General features: G+C 39.0%; 1 protein-coding gene across 6 annotated transcripts in view; it reads right to left on the reverse strand.

Annotated features, from left to right (window-relative positions):
• CCSER2 (coiled-coil serine rich protein 2) overlaps nt 1-20,143 on the reverse strand; it is a 150,986-nt gene that overhangs the window by 61,422 nt on the left and 69,421 nt on the right. For 4 of the 6 annotated variants that reach the window (XM_036769604.1, XM_036769607.1, XM_036769605.1 and 1 more), the window contains exons 5-6: nt 13,715-13,877; nt 6,962-7,157 (exon numbers count right to left, since the gene is read on the reverse strand). In XM_036769604.1, the coding sequence (XP_036625499.1) occupies nt 6,962-7,157; nt 13,715-13,877 (359 nt within the window). Of the gene's footprint in view, nt 1-6,961; nt 7,158-13,714; nt 13,878-14,596; nt 14,716-20,143 lie in introns of those variants that run through there. The other 2 variants (XM_036769609.1, XM_036769608.1) reach the window with 2 other exon arrangements.

Consider the following 20,143-nt stretch of genomic DNA (forward strand, 5'->3'; position numbering starts at 1 on the left):
GAGAGAGAGAGTGAGAGAGAGAGGGAGGGCACAGGGTGAGTTCAAGATAAAGGGAAGATATCTAAAAGAAATAAAATCCAATTAAGGCTTGAGAGAGGAATATATTGAGAGAGGGAGATAGGGAGAGATAGAATGGGGTAAATTATCTCGCATGAAAGTGGCAAGAAAAAGCAGTTCTGTAGGAAGAGAAGAGAAGGCAGGTGAGGGCAAATGAGCGAATCTTGCTCTCATCAGATTTGACCTGAGGAGGGAATACCGTACATACTCAATTGGGTAGCTTACCCCACAGGAAAAAAGGAGGAAGAAGATAAAAAAAAGGGGGGGATGACAGAAGGGAGGGCAGATGGGGGTGGAGGTAATCAAAAACAAACACTTTCGAAAGGGGACAGGGTCAAGGGAGAAAATTCAATAAAGGGGGATAGGTTAGGAAGGAGCAAAATATAGTTATTCTTTCACAACATGAGTATTGTCGAAGGGTGATACATAATGATACGCATGTGGCCTATGTTGAATTGCTTGACTTCTTAGGGAGGGTGGGTGGGAAGGGAAGAAGGGAGAGAATTTGGAACTCAAAATTTTAAAAACAGATGTTCAAAAACAAAAAAAAAAGTTTTTGCATGCAACTAAAAAAATAAGATACACAGGCAATGGGATGTAGAAATTTATCTTGCCCTACAAGAAAGGAAGGGAAAAGGGGATGGGAGGGAAGTTGGGTGAGAGAAGGGAGGGCTGACTGGGGAACAGGGCAACCAGAATATACACCATCTTGGAGTGGGCAGGAGGGTAGAAATGGGGAGAAAATTTGTAATTCAAACTGTTGTGAAAATCAATGCTGAAAACTAAATATATTAAATTAAAAAATTAAAAAAAAAAGAACTTGGAGCTCATTACAACTCTAAAAAAAAAGAAAAGATGAAAAGAAGACGACCAAGCAACTGTGACTCCCACTGCAGCTAGTTAAAGGGAACAAGAAAAGACGCCTCCATGAACTCTCACCAACGTCCGGTGGAAGGTTAAGCAACATAAAGCAACTGCCACAAGGAGAAGACAAAAATAGGCCACATATCCCCTCAGCCAGAACTAGTCTCCTTACTAATGGGAGATGCTTAACTACCAAGAGAATCACTAGCTGAAAATTTAAATTCCTTTTACAACCCTGAGGAGGAGAATATTGGAAGATGAGGAATACTATCGCATCTCATAAAACAGAGGGAAAGAGGGGAGAGGAAAATTTGTTGAAAGCCTGGTGTAAGACTTCATGAAAAAACCTTAAAGATAAGACTGAGGACCACAAAAAGGCAAAAAATTGGGATCTGTCAACATTTATCTAATAAATTATTTTCTGTATCAATAATAGTGGAACCACCTCATTTGGACTCTATTTTGATTTCTGATGAGTACGTGATGATTTAGAAAGGAAACTAAAAGAGACAAAAATGAGACAAGGAGCTGTACCAGACCAAATCCAGAGAGCAAGTCTATGTTGCCAAAGTCACAATTTTTAATACGGTAAGGGGTTAATTCTAAAGATATGCGGGAAGGGAAAGGAGTGCTACTGAGAAAGGTCACTGAAAGGCTGATTACTGACCATAAAAACCTACTTTTGCATCTCTTAATGATAAGAATGATTTACACATATATTAAAGGTGTACTTATTGAAAATGAGGAGGACACAGGCATGCTTTCATCAATGGTTTTCTATGAGAGAACCATCTGCAGTCACATAATTGCATGAAAGGTACAGAGAATACAAAATCTTGCTGTGCTTGTGACCTCTTTTTTTTTTCAAAGAGGAGAAGGTAAAGAAAGTTGTCATCAAATAAATGTATGGCTGAAAAAAAAATGGCTCAAGCCACATTAATAAGAGCGAAGGAAGACTGATGGACAATTTGACCGGTAGTTTTGTGACAAAAGTACACAAAGGGTCAAGAAGTGGCATCAGCTATCAGCAGGAAATACTCTCTGCAACGCCAAAACATCTTAGAGAATATACATACGCATACACACATGCACGCGCGCACACACACACACACACACACACACCTAATTACCTACTTTGTACACTGAGTACCGTTTCAAGAAGCAAACCCCTTTGAGGAGATCCTAGACATGAGCCATACCTAAAGTTGGCATAGAGGTTTACCCCAGTTTTACTCTTGAATGGAGTCAGAACAAGACAGAAAGGTGAAAAAAAGCCTGATGTTGTCTCTTAGGGTCAGGCCCACCCCATCTTGAGGATGAAACTGGGATCTCTCTGAGCCAGAGCAGGAGCCCTTTCTTTCTCTGGGAGGAGCGTCCTTTGGGCTGCAAGTAACACAATATTGGAGGAAACACCAACACTGACAAGATCACATAGCCTCTGGACTATTAGAGGTTAAATGTAATTTTATTTAACCCAGTGAATTTACCTAAGCCCCAAGAAGGCACAAATTCACTCAGAATAAAGCTAACAGGGTTTTCTCAATGGTTTCTCCTAAAACTGTACAATTTAAACCCCATTATAAATAATGGCTTTACCCTCATGGGCAGTAAATTATCTTTGTTCATCCCTTCTTATACTACTTTATATGCTGTATGTACTTTAATAAACATGGCAAACCAAATGGTTTGATAAACTAAGGGGGCAGAGACTCTCTAACCTGAGGGTTAGATTTGGCTCACAGGTAAAGATCTATTTGGTCATCATTACCGGTAAATTTTTCTCCTGAAAGAAGGCTCACCTAGCCATTCCTTTCAGAGTGGAATCCTGAGAAATTTAAGGGTAAAAATCAATTGGAAGTTAAACATTCCTTCAATTATTATCAAAGGTTAGTAATAAAAGTGCAGTGATAAGAGCGGTTTGCTGATCTACTACATCCTCTCCCCTCCACCTTCACCTTCTGCTTTGCCCCATTTATTTCTCTTGGATCTTTCGTCTTTCTCTATTCTCACTACCAAGCCTTCATCCTTTTATTATTTCCATATGATTAGTCAAATTACGGAATAGAAATGTGTATATGTGCTTCGTTCATTGAACTTGCACTCCTCATAACTCCCCCTCTCCCAGAAAAAAAAAATAAAAACTCAGCCAGGGAGAAAGTCTAAGGGATATATCAGTATAACTAATACTCTAAAAGGAGAAATGAAGGCTTCCAGACCATTGGGTAGATCTCCTTTAGAGGATTTTAGGGGCAAACCTGGACAAAAACTCATGTTAGAGAAAAAGGTAAAGGGATACTGCAAACTAAGTCAGAAGTATTCAAAACAAGGAAACCACAGAGCCGTCAAGTACAAAGATCGATTGTAGTAGGGTTAAGAATAGTTATTAGTTAGGAGAGGGAGGGAATGAGCATTTATATAGCACCTACTATGTGCCAGGCACTGTAATAAATGCTTAACAAGTATTTTCTCATCTGATCCTCACAACAACTATAAGGTAGGTGCTATTATCCCTTTTACAGTTGAGGAAACTGAAGCAAATAGGTGAAGTGACTTGCACAGAGTCACACAGCTAGTCTGAGTCCACATTTGAACTCAGATTTTCTTGACTCCAGGCCCAGTGCTCACATACCAGAGGAGAGAGTATCCAGAAGAAAGTGAGTCTCAAATGCTCAACTTTATCAATGCAATTCCTAAAATAGGACCCTGAAAACACTGCTCCAGAGGTGAGGCGCTATAATCAGAGCAGAGTAGATCAAGACACTGATCTCTCTCACTCCGGATCCCGGAGCCTTCTTCTCTGAGTCACTCTTTTCTTTTTGGGGGCTGTTATCTTCCCAAAGTCTAGCTCCCGATGAGACATTCCTTAGTGGTTACTCTGTACTATCGATGGGAAGGAGGAGGAGGAGGAGAAGGAAGAGGAAGAAGAGTTGGATAAGGATAAGGTGGAGAAGATGGAGGACACACAAGAAGGAGGAGACTTGGCCTTTTCTCTGAAAGAACCCAAATCTGCCAATTTGTGGTGGGCTGGGAAGGGGGGCAGGACCTGGGAGGGTCCTCGTGCAGGGCCTCCTGCTAAACATGTGTCAGGCAGAAGGGGGATGTGGGCTCCAGTGGGTGCGGCTCTTAAGCGGGCTCTCTTACTTCTCTGCAGTGAGGAAGAGGATACAAACATATGCTGTGTGAAAGTGGAGGCTATAGTGAGATCAGAAACGTGGGGCAGGTAAACCACAACATAGATAATCTACACTCCCTGAAATCTACATTGTCAAAATCAAAAAAGTCTGTGGTACAAGATAACAAAACTAACAACAATGGCTCCAAGTTATGAATTCTCAAGCAAAGCATCTCAGGAGCAGCTGGTTCTGTAGGGACAAAGCTCTAGACCTGGTCCTGTGTACCTTCTCTGCAGGGTGGGCCTCCATCCCTTCCTGACTGATGGCTGCATCCTCCCTCCTCCCTTGGCTTGACAGATACCACAGCTCTTCAATCACTGTCTCTTGCACTGACTTGTCAGGCTCTTCTCCTGTTCCTTCACTGCAGTGATCCCCAAGGTTCTGTCCTTAGCTCCCTATTTTTACTCTACTTTCTCCTCTTGGCAAGTTCAATCACTTCCTTGGCTTCAACTATCACCAAATGCTTCTATAATCTATGTCCCCCAGTCAGATTCCCCAGTGATTTATAAATGATCTCAAGCTAGAAGTCCCACCAATATCTCGAACTCACTATGTCCAAACCTCAGCTTTCTCAGCTTTCCCCTCAAGAAATCATCCAACTTCTGCCTTCCTTATTCACCTTGTTTCCCACATTTGACCTTCCACATTATTTCTGATTCTTCTTTCTGCCTTGCTTCACAAACGCAGTTACTAGCGTAACAAGGGGTAATGAATCTGTCAATTTTCAGTCCCTCAAACCTATTCTGTCTGTAGCCTCCTCGGGTTATGGCATAGCTCTCTTACAGGCCCACATCATCACCTATTAAAATGAACTCTAAACAGTAGTCCTACCTCCATACATTCTTCTCTCCAATCCATCACTCGCATTGATGCCTTTCCTTATAAACTTTAAAGCATTAGAGAAATTACAATTATTGTACATAGATGGGACTGGATCGAGTACTGGACATGGTGTCTGGAAGGTCTGAGTTCAAAATCTGCCTCAGACATTTACTAGCTCTGTGACCCTGGAGACAGGACTCTCTCTCTCAATCTTAGTTTTCTCACTCATGAAATGAGAGGGTTGAATCCAACTGACATCCAAGATGCCACAATCCACATAGATATGATACTCTTCTGCTCAAAACTCTTTAATTACAATTTCTACAATTATTATGCATGTTTTTCTATTATAGTTAGTATATTTATCACATTCTCTTACCAAACTATAAATACCGCAAAAGTAGAGACTATATATGAGCTGATCTCTGCTCATTCCTAAGCACCTCAAACGACAATCTTACGTTACACAAGAGGCACTTAAATGTTTGCTAAAGTAAACTAGAGTATCATAAGAGAAAGTCTATTGTGAGGTGGCAAATAAGAATTTTAAATAGCCTGAAAGCCCAGAGATTATCTAATCATAATTACGGTAATCCCTGATTCTCCTCTTCTGGATCTCTCTCCCTCTCAGGCAGTTTCTTTCTTGTCCTGCCCTAGAGAACAAGAAGTCTCTTCCCTAGTGAAAGGGGTGAGGTCTATCAGCTCTATCACTGTACACTTGAAGAGCTTGACAATCATAGCTTGTTGGATAGAGCACCAGGCCTGGAGTCAGAAGACTTGAGTTCAAATCTGTCCTCATATATTTACTAGCTATGTGACCCTGGGCAAGTCACTTAAGTGCTATTTTCCTTGGTTTCCTCATCTGTAAAATGGTGATGATAGTAGTTTTTACCCCCCCAGGACTGTTGTGAGGATCAAATGAGATAATATTAATAAAGTTTTCTATACATTCTGGCAATGATGATGATGGCCCAACATGAGCTGAACTGTTTTACCTGTCACTGTCCCCTTCCCCAATCCTCAGGCCCTCCTGACTTTCCTCAGATCTGACATTTACTTAAATGCATTCTTAATCCCTGTGGTTAGTGCTAACTCAGCTCCCAGGAGTAACTACTAAAGATCCAGAAAAGAAAGCTGTTGTCACCAATGCCCTTGGCATTGTCAGATGGTTCAACATCAAAAACTGATTTTATCAGTGGAAATGTCATTAAAGAAGACACCTGCCCATCTGCTTTTGCTTCTGTACCCCGAGGATCAGGGGACCCTTCCATCTGCCTTGTAACTAAAACCTTGCCTGTGTGTTGTCTCCCCCATTACATTATAACATGTGAGCCCCTAATAGAAGGGCCGGCTTATTGTTCTATTTGTATCCCCAGCACTTGGGCCAGTGCAAGTGCTTAATACATATGTCAATTCATTCAACTAGCAGAACCCTCCCCTTTACTCCCAGTTCTGATCCAAGTCATTCTCCCATCTCCCAACCTCCCCCCCACCCCCATCACAAATGCCAAACATCATTCCATGCTGGAAACTGAGGGATAGCCCAGCTGGCAAAGATTTAGAGAGAAGGACACCGCTCTATTAGATTATATTCTATGCAATCTGCTGCCCTGAGCCTGCCAAGAAACCATTTTTCCTGTTGGATGGACTTTCCACTTTCTATCAGGGAGTGGAAGGGTTCTCTGGGGACAAGTAGGAGACAAAAACGACCATCCAGAATAACATTACCATGAAGTCTGGGATTTGGCCATAATGTATCAATGACGTTATTTGAAAATGGTATGCATTATTAAGGGCAACTTTACACATTACCTTTGTAATATTTTATCTATATCTTTATCATACATGTTCTATAACTAAACATTTCTCAAGTCTCTTCCCCTCACATTTATTTCAAGTAATCTTAGGTACTACAGGCATTATTCTTATAAGAAATCCAAATATGTACTTCAGAAGTAACAAGAGAAATGAACCACACCCATAACTCATGTCCAGTAAATCTGATTTCCTACTGCTAGAATTTTAAGCGTTTAATACACACTGACCTGATGTAGCAGACGTTTCAGCTTAAGCAATTGGGTTTTTACAGCAGTGCAGTCCTGGACCATGTGCCGAAGAGTCATTTCATCAAGCATCACAGCATGTTCAGGTACGTCTACCAACATCCGAGGACCCTGGTAGAGACTGCTTCCCCTGTAGCTTTCAAAATGACTCAGAGGAGATTCCCTATAGGGAGATCCTCTGGGGGGAAAAAAAATTTCAGCATGAAAATGTGGGCACCATTTCTAGTTATTATAAGTCTTTTAATTCTCGAACTCTTCTCTATCAACACATTAAATTTTACTGAACAATCATACTTAGTACAATAATACACTAAGGTTTTTAAAAGTGCAAATGAGTCACAAATGATTGCAATGGTTTAAGAAAACAAATGCTAAAATGGAAGTAAAGTCTTTCCAAGGAGTTTCACCTAAGGCTTGCTTTCATAAGAAGATTCCTTCCCTCCATTCAAACATACTTACATACCCCACTACAAATACTGCATCTGATAAATTTTGTCACAGACATGTTGTGTTAAGATCCTCAAGCCCATCTCCTACTCCCTTTCAGAGTCTGCGTCTCCATCTCACTCTGGTACTCACCATTTCTACCTTCTAGCATTCACTTGCATCCTCCAACAGAAATGTTTTTCCTTTTGCCCCAATTCTGCTTGTCTAATGTCCTCCATTAAAAAAGTTTGTTCTGATTTGCTCTGAGTTAGGATCAGTCACTCTTTCTTCCAGACATAGAACCTGATACCGCTCATTATACGTCTACTGTACACACATGTTAAAGGAGAAATATTTCTATGGATATGTCTTAGCTTTCCTACTAAATAGCAAACCTCATGAGGACAGAGCCTGTATCTTATTCCTTGCATCCTCAGAGAGGATAACATAAAGCTTTTTGCCTACAGAAAGTACTTAGTAAATACTTGCCAAATGAATGGAGTCAATCTGTCCAAAGCTGTAAAGAAGCTAATTAAATTGAGGACTTAGAAAAAACAGTCGGGAGGTCATTTGTGACCTTGGAGATAGTCATTTTACTCCAGTTGGTGGGAGAAGAGTACCCAGATGACAGGAGATAAGGAAGAGACTAGGTGATAAGAAAGTAAACAGCAGGCAGAGACAATTCATTCTGTAATCTTGATAGTGTAAAAGAAATAGGATGATCGGCTACAGGGGGCAACAGAAAGGGACAATCTGTATGTGTCTGAAGGCCAGAGAAAAGCAACACAAGCTGTTGTACTGCTGTAGGAGGGCATGGTAAAAATAGAGAAAACAAAGTTCCCAAAGAGGTAGGAGGAGACAAGCTAGAGGGCAAAGGTGAAAGGATCAGCTTTTGAGGGAAGGGGGCCTTACAGAAGGCATTTCTGCATCTATTTATAGAAACACATATTGGGGGAGAAGGGATTCTGTTGTCGATTTTTTTATTTATATATTTTATATTGATGACATATTTCTGATACTGAGCCAGTCTTGTAAGCTTGATAGAAACCACACTTGATTGTGAGGAATAATTTTCTTAATGTACTGCTATGTTCTGTTAATTAAAATTTTATTTCATATTTTTGCACTACGCTGAACTTTACACATTTACTTTTTATTTTACCATTACTGGGTTAATATCAGATATGCTTTCTAAAAAGAATAAAAATAAAGGAATTTTTCCTTAATACAATAAAGAGCATATATCTTGGGCCAAAAGCAAACATATTAACTGAGAAATATTCTGACCAAAAACAGAAAAAAATCAAGAATGTCCACACTCCCACAATTTTTATTTGACATCAAATTAAAAGTTCTAGCAATTGCAATAAGAAAGGGAAAAGATATTAGAGGTACTGGCACTGACAATCAAGAATTCAAATCACAGGCTACTAGCAATAAATATCAAGAAAAAATAATTTTAAAAACTCATTTATAGAAACGAAAAGCACCAAATATTTGGTAAATACTAGTAAGTACAGCTGTTTCTAATAAAACCTAGCCAGAATCACATACAACGTGCCTCCAAAGAACTCAAAAAAAAAAAAAAACCACAAAAAAACAACATAATGACCAAAATAAGGAGACCCTAAGTAACTGGACAAATATCACTGTTTTTGGATGGATCAGGTTAATATAATAAAAATCACCATAGTTCCCAAATTAATTTTATTTTTAAAACAATGGTAATCAAAATACTAAGGGGCTTTTTAATAAAACTAGATAAAATCAGAATGAAATTTGTATGGAAATCAGGTGGAAATATCAAGAATATTAAGGGGTCACACTGAAGTGGAAAGCTGATGGGGGGCATAGGGGTTTGCACCCTAATTTAAAAAATTACAAGGCCAGTGTTATCAAAACTTTCAGAGGGAGAGGGGGAGGAGGAGAGAAAGAGGGAGGGAAAAAAAGCAAAGAAATAGAATGATTACACCATTAAATGTATATGACATGTTCCTATATGACAAATATTTAGAAAACAAAAGACTACTGAGGAAAGGACCCATTATTCAACAAACATTTTTGGCAAAGTTGTAAGTTTGGTAGAAAAAAAAAACTGGACCCATACCTCACACCAGAGGTGTCAAACTCAGCCTGGGATAAAATCGGCCATGTCCAAAGTATGACCTGAACCAGATTTAAAATGTAATTGGGAAATGTTTAACAGTTTATAAAAATACAACATAGGTAATGTTAATTTGTGGTTTTCTACATCAACGTGCAGCCTGCAGGGATCCATTTGTCTTTAAGTTTGATACTGCTGCCTTACAACTATATACCTCAGTGGGTTCCATGTGGAGATACAACTTAAAAAAACTTCTAGAAGAAATGGAATGGTATATTTATCTAAATAGGGAGGGGGAATAAGTTTTTATTTTATAAATGGAAATAATTATTGAAGACAAAACAAATGCATTTTATTTCATTAAAAATTTTCTGTACTACAAAAATATAAATGGAACTATTAAAATTAAAAATGTTAAATATTAAAAATAAAAATGGAACTATTAAAAAGTCACAATGTGACTTCAGAGACTACAATGGATAGATCAAAGGATATGAACGATTTCCAAAAGAACAAACATGAATGAGTCATAATCAGTTGAAAACATGTTCAAAACTTCATTAATGAAAGGGATGAAAATTAAGACAACTCTGAAGTACCACCTTAGAGTTGTCAAATTGGTAAAAATAATTCAAATCAATGAACTTTCAATGCTGGAAAGGTTGGGGAAGAATGGGTACACTCATTCATTGCTGGAGGAATTTCAAAACATTGAAATTTTTTGGAGAGCAATATGGTAGTATATAATAAAAGTTACAAAAATAATCACACAATTTGATCCAATAGCTTCATTATTAGGAGTGCTCCCAGGAAGTATCACCAAAAACAAACCCCCAAATCCTATTTATTCAAAAACTTTCACGGCAGCATTTTATGTAATTACAAAAGGCTGGAAACAAAGTTATGTGGAAGAAGCAAAGAAGTAATCATTTTAAAAGTTGTGGTGGAATGGAATGCTGAAATAGTGTAATGCAATTAAGACTAACACATCTGAGAAATAAATATGAAATAATGCAGAATGAAAGAAGCAGAATCAGAAGAATGGAGGACAAGAAAACTACAACCACATAAGGAAAAGTGAATAAGAATGAATGGGTAAAGAATCCTGCCAGAGACTTAAAGAGCTACTTAAAGTCTTATACTACTTTATTTATTGACATTAATTAATTTAAATTTAAAAATTAGCAGTAAGCTTAGTTGTTTCTATTAACGTTTTCTGTAAAGAAGGGAAGTATTCTGAGACAGGAAGGGGAAAAGGAAAGGCAGCCAAGATGTGGAATTGTACTTGACGGTCTTGATTTGCCCAATAAAATATGACATGATCTGCCGAGCAAATGGGGAGGAGGTGGGGTGGTAAGAGGCTGGGGAGTGAAAGTGGGAGTAAAAGTAAGGCTGGAGACTTGAGAAAAGTTGAGCAGACTTCGAATAGTCAGTCAATCCACTTCATCTATTCACAGGAATATAGCTATAATTTAGAGCTGGAAGGGACCTTAAATATTACCAAGTCCACCTCCTTGCTTTAATAGAGAAGAAAACTGGGAGCTAAAGTTAAGTGACATGTCCAGAATTCCACAAAAGTGGGTTCAAACTGAAGTCCTTTGACTCAAATCCAATTCTTTTCACTTAATAATTATTTATAATATACTGTGCTAGGCACTAGAGGAGATAAACTATAATTAAATAATTGAGACATGCCCCCTCTCTACCCACTCCCTCCCCTCACTTGGAATTTACTGAAGGGACATAATGCATGCATCAGAGGTCACATTTCTGACAAGACTAAGTCTAAGGAATTCCTAGTGAGGAAACTCCCTCTACCAATGCACAACAGCCCCTGCTTTGCAGCTTCTCTGAGACTGCTGCCTGGAGCACTGAGGTGGCACTAGCCCAGGGTCGCAAAAGACAACAGGTGTCAGAGGCCACACTTGAGCTGAGGTCTTGGTGCCACAAAAGCTGGCTCTCCATCTATTACACCAGCAGCTCTGCTTGGTTCCAGCTCCATGGAACCTCACGCCTTTCACCGGGATAAAGTGAATACCTGAAATCTCAGCCCCAGGCTGACTTCAAAGCAGTGCTTTGCTCTGACACACCTGTATCCAGGTTGTGCCACACCAGTGATCAGATGACTGATATGTCTGGAAGATAGGAGAGCCAAAGAGGTTAAGGAACTATGAAGTTAAGGGACAGGACACATGGATAGCTTTAAAGTTAGTAAAATTAATTTTTTAAAACCACATTTCTGATATTGGGTACATGCAAAGAAATTTTTCTGGTGAGTTAACAGTGTAACATAGCTGCTAGAAAAGCTAACATAATCTTGGGCTGCATTAACACTGTACTCCACAGTTATCAGATTACATCTGGAGTACTCTCTCCAGTGCTGGGTGCTACAACTTCAAGTCATCACTAAACAGTATCCACCATAGGGCTCACTAGATGCTTAAGGGTCTAAAAACTAAATCATTTGAAAGAAACAATGAAAAATGAACACTGTCCAACGCAGGGCTGCTTAAACTTTTTCCACTCGCAACCCCTTCGGTACTCCCTAAACTGTGAGTCATGACTGCAGAGTGCTGCAGAGTAGAAGGAACTGACTTGAGAGTACTTCAAAATACTATGTAAACAAACATTGTTATTTGGTTCTCTGTCACTGAATGCATTCAAAAGCAGGACTGTCTGGTCATCTGTGAAAGATGTTGCTGAAGTGATTCCTGAGCTTACTTAGCTGGACTAGAGATGACTTCTAAGGCAAGGCCTTCATAAAGATAACTATACCCCGACATCTGAAGAGGGTACACACATACACACATTACAAATATCCCCTGTACTAAATTGTCACAAGAAGCTAAAAAATGCATGCCTACATATCACAGAGAGTGGCACTTTCAGGCATAGAAAATGCCTTAAAAGTATCTCAAGCATGTCCCACTATGTACCATGCCTTGAGTGACCCCCTATCTTTTCTGTTAAACTAGGGCTACTTGTGACTTCATCAGTGTAAGTAGGTGCTGGAGAGGAATTCCTTCTACAGACCAGGAGAGTTGCCTGGGGGCAGTCAGAGGGCATTGCTTAGGGTCACAGAACCAGTATGTTTCAGAGGAAAGACTTGAACCCAGGTCTTGCTGAGACTGGCTAGGCTACGCATTCATTAATTCTAGGCTATATTCTAAGGCCCCTGCAATTGTAATTCTATGAAAAACCTATGGAGCTCAGTTGTTCCATACACTACAGAAATGTCCTATAATCTATCCTCACTAATTCCACAGACATCTATAATTTTTAAACAAGACTTTTCAAAAGGAATCTTATTTTATAAATAAAAAAAGAGAAAGGTGATTAGAGAGATTCTGCCCATCATGTGAGAAATAGCTTTCCCCATTATGCAACATCAGTTTTTACTTCATACAGTCTATAAAGAGTTAATTTATAGCTGTCCATTAAAAAATTAATTCCAACTCAGTAAGAAACAAAATGGACTGTAACAATCACCTCATATTACTGCCATGAACCATCTAAGGTCCAACCTAGCTATGTTCAGGGTCATCCAGCCTCAGACACTTACTAGCTGTGTGACCCTAAGCAAGTCACTTAATCTCCCCTTAACCTCACTTTCCTCACCTGTGAAATGCAAATGATAATAGCACCTAATTCTCAGGGTTACTGTGAGGATCAATGAGATGATCATTGTACAGCACTTCACACAGTTCCTAGCACATACTAAGTGCTACGTAAATGTCAGTTATTATTATTATTAACAAGTAACTAGTTGGCTGCAAGGATATGAATTTTTTTGGCCACAGCAACTCTACTATGTTTTAAGGGGTTACAATCAGTACCCAGCACCGAAAAAATCACAGATCCATGGAATTTATCTTTTAAGCACGAAAAATCATAAACATTAAAAATGAAAAATTAAATCAATACAGAACCTGCTTTAGGGGATTCCTTAAGACTACATTTTAGCCATGGATAAAATCTGTGATGAAAAAAACAAAAAGAAGCTTTAAGCCACAAGGACTAAACAGAGGGAAGTGATGAAAAAATATCCTGCTCCTCGTTTTACATCAACAACCACTGGTGCTTTGACAATAGAATGTTTTGTGTGCCTCTGAAAACCTGGCACACAAGTCTAGGGAATAAAAAGGCATTGTGCAGAATTTCGCTGTGTATACTAACAAGGAAGCGAGCTAGCAACAGGCTTCTACCTGCTCAGGTCCGTTTTCCCATGTTGATGATAGCTGTCACTGTGGCTCAGGCGGTAGTGTTCCTGGCCACTCCATCTCTGGGGCGGCCTTTTCCAAAAGCCTTCCTGATGCTGTCGAACATTTCTGTCCGATCCATCAAAGCGGTTCATATTCTCACACTCCACTAGACAGATTCAAAAACAACATTTGTTATTCACATTTATACACACTACATAAAGTAACAAGAATGTACAGTATGTTGATCACATGCTACTAAAAAGTCCACAGAAAAATTCTTGGAAAAATGTCAAGGCTTTCTACTAAGTACTTATGAAACAAATTACATTTTGAAAAGCAGGCACATTGGGGGAAAAATAAATGATAATAAGACAAGTTTCAATGAAGACAAAACTTGTACTTTACAACTGTTTAAGTAACACTTTGAATTAATTTCTATAAGACTTTAAAACAAAAATTATTCTTATGGTGTTATACACTTTAAATCCCAGTAATAATTCCCACCCCCACCAAAAAAAACCTGCTATTATCATTGCTAGCCCTTCTGATTTCAGACTAAAAACTGGAGAGAAAAGAAAAATGTCAGGTGCCCACACCGAAGGGAAGCAAAGAACCACTGTATCCTAAAAATGAAACAGATGTAGGCTCACCTTGATCTCTCTACAAATTCCAAAATTAAAAAAAAATCAAGCTCACATTTTTAGAAAGTAAACTGCTTTCCCTGTGTCTCTGTTAACTTCCTAGTGCAAACTGTTTGGCAAGTCTAAAAAGCCACTGGAGACAAAGCCAGCACTTGGCTCCGGCAGCACAGCTCACTCCCGGAATCCCAGCCCCACAAACATCTATCAGGCCCGACACAAATGCCCAAGTTTCTCTCTTACTTACCCGAAAATTTTTTCCTCACATATTTGGCCACTAAGTGAAAAAGTTGCTTTGTCCCAGGGCAACATTGTGCTGCTCTGCTGCCTACTCAGCCATAGTGGCATGGCTGAGCCTGATAAACAGGCCTTCCTTCCTGCTTAGCTCCCAGACTGCACGCATTGGGAAAGGAGCCCAGTTTACCCTGTGACTCCAAACTACCATCTTCGCCCAGGGCTTACATAGTTGTGGAGCGAGGACAGCTTCTAAAAATACTACTAACCACCGTCCCGGCCACGCAGAGACAGAAAGGCTTCTCCACTTCCGGGAGGGGAGTGATTGCAGTGGCTTCACCCACAAGCCAAAACTTCTGACACAAAGGCTTCAGGGTCAGTGTGATCTTGCAATCAACTCTTTCATAAATGAGCTGGAACACCAACTTCTAGAATTGAAGGGCAGTTAAATCAGGACACCACTGTAAACAAAAAAGGAAGACCTTGCCCCCAAACAGAAGTATTTTATAGTAGCTGTAAAAATGATAAAGTACAAACACTCAGCTCACTGACCAAAATGTTCAAAATACATTAAAAAAAACGATGTGTATTGAAGCAATCTTTTAAATAAGTACAAAATGACAGTAAAGGGCATTAAAAATATATAAATAACTTTTAGGTTAGCCTCTGGAGAAAAAGAAAATCCTTGAAATTAGGAACCCTTACACAATGGATTTCCCTGCAAAATTATTCACATAAGTGAAACTATTAAAATATTGTGTTCAAACACAGTAAAAACTTAGATTCTCCTAACTTGGAAGGTGAGATTAATTTGGCTAAGTGCTAGACTAAAGTAAACTTCTTCACAAGTTTTGTGAAAAAATTTATAAAATAAAGGAGGAGGAGGGGCTGTTAGGAAGCAGCAGACAGGACTTCTAGTACTGGCTCTTCCCAGAAGTAACTGTGTTAATCTTAGGCAACTCATTTACCCTCTGGAAGCTTCAGTCTCTAAAGGAGTCTCTTCCACCTCTAATATTCTATGAGCAAGTTAACAGTAAAAGCATAACCACAAGGAAACTGAACCTCACTTAGAGACAACTTATTAATCACTTAAGTATGAGGGATGACAAAAGTGTCAGGCACCACAAAGTAGACAATAAATAAGAATAAAAAACAATCATTAGAGCTATGCAGTAGGTTTTTTAATTTTTTTTCAATTAGCAAAAACCTTTCTCTCCCTGTATCCCCAATGGAAAAGAGAAAAGGAAAAACCCTCATAACAAACAAATAAACAAAATCAAGTAAAACAAATTCTTGCATTGGCAATGTCCAAAAAATATATGTGTATCTTATATCTGAGTCCATCACCAGTCAGAAGGTAGGTAGGATGCTACAGAAGACATCAGTCTTCTGTAACTGTGGTCAGTCATTGTATTGCCCAGAGTACCAAACTCTTTCAAAATTGTTTGTTTTTACAGTGTTGTTATAGTGCATATTGTTCTCCCGGATCTACTCACTTCATAATGCATCAATTCAAACAAGTCTTCCCAAGTTTCCCCAAAATTATCTCCTTCATCACTCCTTACAACACAACAGTGTTCCAATAAATTCATATGCCATAATTTGTTCAACTATACCCCAATAATAGATGCGCACCCCCTTATTTTCCAATTGTCACTACAAAAAAAAGCTGTTATAAATATTTTTGTACATATGCATCCTTTTTGTCTTTATTTGATCTCTTTGTGGTATAGGTCTAGTAGTGGTATTGATGAGTCAAAGGGTACACAAAGGGTAAAAGGTTTAGTAATCTTTTGGCCATAGTTCTAAATTGTTTTTCAGAATGACTGAACTGACAGCTTCATCAACAGTACATTAATGTGATCTTTTTCCTAAAGCCTCTCCAACTTTTGTCATATTCCTTTTTTGTCAACTTTGCCAGACAGAACCTCAGGGTTGCTTTAATTTGGATTTCTCTAATTATTACAGATTTGGAGTATTCTTTTCATATGGCTACTGATATCCACTCTTCCCACTTGACCTGCACTCCTGGAGCCAAGGAGAGGGGGAAAGTATGCTTCTACAGTGCTTTTTCAAACCATTTCAATAATAAAAATAATAGCTAACATTTATGTAGTGCCTATTATGTGCCAGGCACTGTGCTAAATGCTTTACAATTATTATCTCATTTGATCATCACAACGACTCTGAGAGGTAGGTGCTATTATTATTCCATTTTATAGATGAGGATATTAAGGCAGAAGTTAAGTGACTTGCCCAGGGTCGCAGAGCTAATAAGCATTTGAGACTAGATTTGAACTCAGATCTTCTGAATCCAGGTTCAGTGCTCTATCCACTGCACCACCTCACTTTCCACTTCCATTTATTTGTGCGGTCTATTCTTTCTACACTACGTTCTCCTCATCTTTATTACTACCAACCCATGAGTAATTCTCAACTTTTTTTGGTACCTGACTAGTAGTGTTCTTTTCTTTACCCTTCTCTCTCTCTCTCAAGACACTTCACCAAGTGTCTGATGTGTATCTTCAGTGGCTATCCCACAGGCATCTCAGAGTCAATATACCTACTACAGAATTCACTGTCTTTCTCCTTAAACCACTTCCTCCTCTCCTGGTCCCCCTGTTTCTTCTGAAGGCTTCCCATTCCTTTTAGTGAAGAATATTTGCACCTCTACAGTCATTTACAATTCTTCTTGCTTCCTCACCAACAATATTCTACATAATTCTACACAAGCTTTCCAGTTTTATCTCCATAACATCCTTTTTCATCTCCTTCTCTTCTTCCACACAACCATAATGAGAGTTCAGGATGTTGCAAAAGCTTGCCAAACAGCCTCTCTGACACTAGTGTACCCCCTCCAATCCATCCCACACAAAGCTATCAAAGGCACAAGTATGACCAAGCCATGTCCCTGTACAAGAAACATCAACTCCCTATTGCCTCTTGTATAAAATACAAAGTCTTCTAATTGGCATTTAAAGTCCTTTACAATCTGCCTCCAACTTCATACTTATTTCACTTGAAAACACTTCATGTTCCAGAGAAAGTGGTCCACTTCTTGTGCCCTGGCAAAACTGTGAGAACATGCAATTCTTACTGCATACCTTTGTTCAAAGCTGTTCCCCCAGTCTAGAACTCCCTGCTTCCTTGCCTCCAGCTCTTAGAATCCCAATATTCCTTCAAAACAAAAGCAATACTATTTTAGAAGTATACTACAGAACATTGCGCTAGAGAAAGGATATGGATGATGCTTTCCTAATAAAGATTAGGAAATTCTGAGAATATGAGGTATTCATTATTATGTGTCATTCTGCTAAAAAAAGGCATCTGAAAAATTTTAGACTTGTTGAAAATTTTTCTCAGCAGGGTGAAAAACCATAATGAGAACGGACACTCTTTAAGAGTGTCTTTAACTTGGACCAATTAGGAATAAGTGGTTGATGATGTGAAAATGACAAGAACCTTAGAAGATTATGCCAAGTTAGAAGTCATAATAGCGAAGGAAGGGAATGTTAGGCCTGTTTATCTATCTTGGACTTCAGTATAGTTCAAAAACCTCATAAACAAGGCAACTATGATTCTACAGTTACACAGTCTAAGAAAGAAGTAAATAGCTTGTTAAGAACATGGCTTCTCAGAACAAGATCTGGATTTTCAGAACCCAACTTAACACATGGGAATGAGAGGCTCTTGGCAAGGATGGTATCTATGCAATAAGGTCCAACAAAAATGTATCTGTCTAGGGAAGTGAGAGAAAACTGCCTACACACATCTACCAGCTCAACAAGTATTTAATACCAACTCCAAGGATTTACCGCTACATAAAATACCTTAGAAAGGAGCTATAATGTAAAAGGAAAAACAGCAGGAAGTGCTGTCTCACAATGAAAAAAAAAAAAACCAAGAAGGAAGGCAGTAATAAATACCATGGGCTCAGATTTCTAAACTATACCCATACTAAGGATGGGTAACAAAGTAGGATGCTAACGCAGGGAGGCAAATCTAACTTCAGAAGCATGAAAGAGATTCCATTTTATTATTACTGATATTAACTAGCATTCATATAACACTTTAATGTTTGCATAGCAATTTTCAAATATCATTTTATCCTCACAATAACCCTAGGAGGTAGGTACTATTATTATCCACATTTAAGAGAAGAGGAAACTGAGGCAGACATGTTAGGTGACTTGGCCGGCACCACACAGTTATTAAGTGACTGATGACACATCTGAACTCTTCCTAAGTCAGTCTTCCTGACTTGAGGTCCAGTATTCTATTCACTACGCCACCTAGCCACCAGTGGATTTTAAGAAAAATCACTGGAGTATACCTAGAGGAAACTGATCAGCATATGGGCATAATAAAGATCTTGAAGTCACATTATGTTTGAAGAATGAAGGATACTTAAACCGTAAAAGAGAAAACACGGGAGGACTCACGAGGACAGGATACAATAATTATCTTCAAATATATGAAGGGCTCTTATGTATAAGTGTATAAGACATTCAGTATAGTTACAATAGACAGAACTAATACCACTGTATAGAACACCAAAGGGAGACAGGCTTCATTTCAATATACAAGGGTACTGTCTAACAATAAGAGCTGTCTCAACATGTAAATGGGCTATCCAGTGAAACAGTGAGTCCACTGTTAATTATAATAGATACTCAAAATATTAGATTAGACAGACATGTTATAGAGGGAATCCCTTTGCAAGTCAAATTGGATTAAATGACCTCAAAGGTCTCTTCTGAATCTTGGAATCTATGATGCTATTGTAGCATTCTTATTGTCTTTAAGTGAGAAGTGATGTTTTGCTGAATGTGAACACATAATGAATGAACAATGCACAAGAATATCAGAGGACACATCTAAACTGAAGAGAGATCACAGATCCAAAATATGCAAGTAGCTTTTACAAGTAATTTTTTTGCTTGCTACAGAACAAAAAACATCTTAAAAATTCAAACCTCAATGTAAAGATCCAATCTAAAAGCAGGGGTAATCGTGGATATTTGCTGAGCTTCCATCACTTCCTAGAAGCAGTTTCCACCAAGTCACATAATGAGAATGCTCACAGACACTGCTGCATCCTACAGTAAAGAATGATTGGCCATCTGCTGACATCCATTGGTTTATGGCCTTCCTCTCATTTCCTGTGTAACACAGGCTGGACGGACCTATCGGGGCATTCAATAGACAATGCTCAGAGCTGCCCTTCTTGGTTCTGCTAAGAGCTTTTGTACCAGCTTCTGGCCACGTACAATTTATCACTAAAGGGTTTACTGGGAGATGAAAAGTCTCCTAATTGGCTCTTGAATCAGAGGAGATGATGATTCAGAGGGTATATAAGAGGGATATATAAAGAGGGCTTCCGCCTCTTTCTTTCCTGCAACATGCAGGACTATTTGAGGAAGTGTCTGCAAAGTCATGGAAGGTGGGGATGACTGGCCCTATTCCTCTCTACCTTGACCTCCACTGCATTTGCAAGCATGTGGCCACTGAAGCGCATGGTCTTGCCAAGACAAGCCCGAGCCTTGGTTTGGGCTGCCTC

The sequence above is a fragment of the Trichosurus vulpecula genome, chromosome 8 (assembly GCF_011100635.1).
Source record: "Trichosurus vulpecula isolate mTriVul1 chromosome 8, mTriVul1.pri, whole genome shotgun sequence".
In the NCBI taxonomy this organism is placed as follows: Eukaryota; Metazoa; Chordata; class Mammalia; order Diprotodontia; family Phalangeridae; genus Trichosurus; species Trichosurus vulpecula.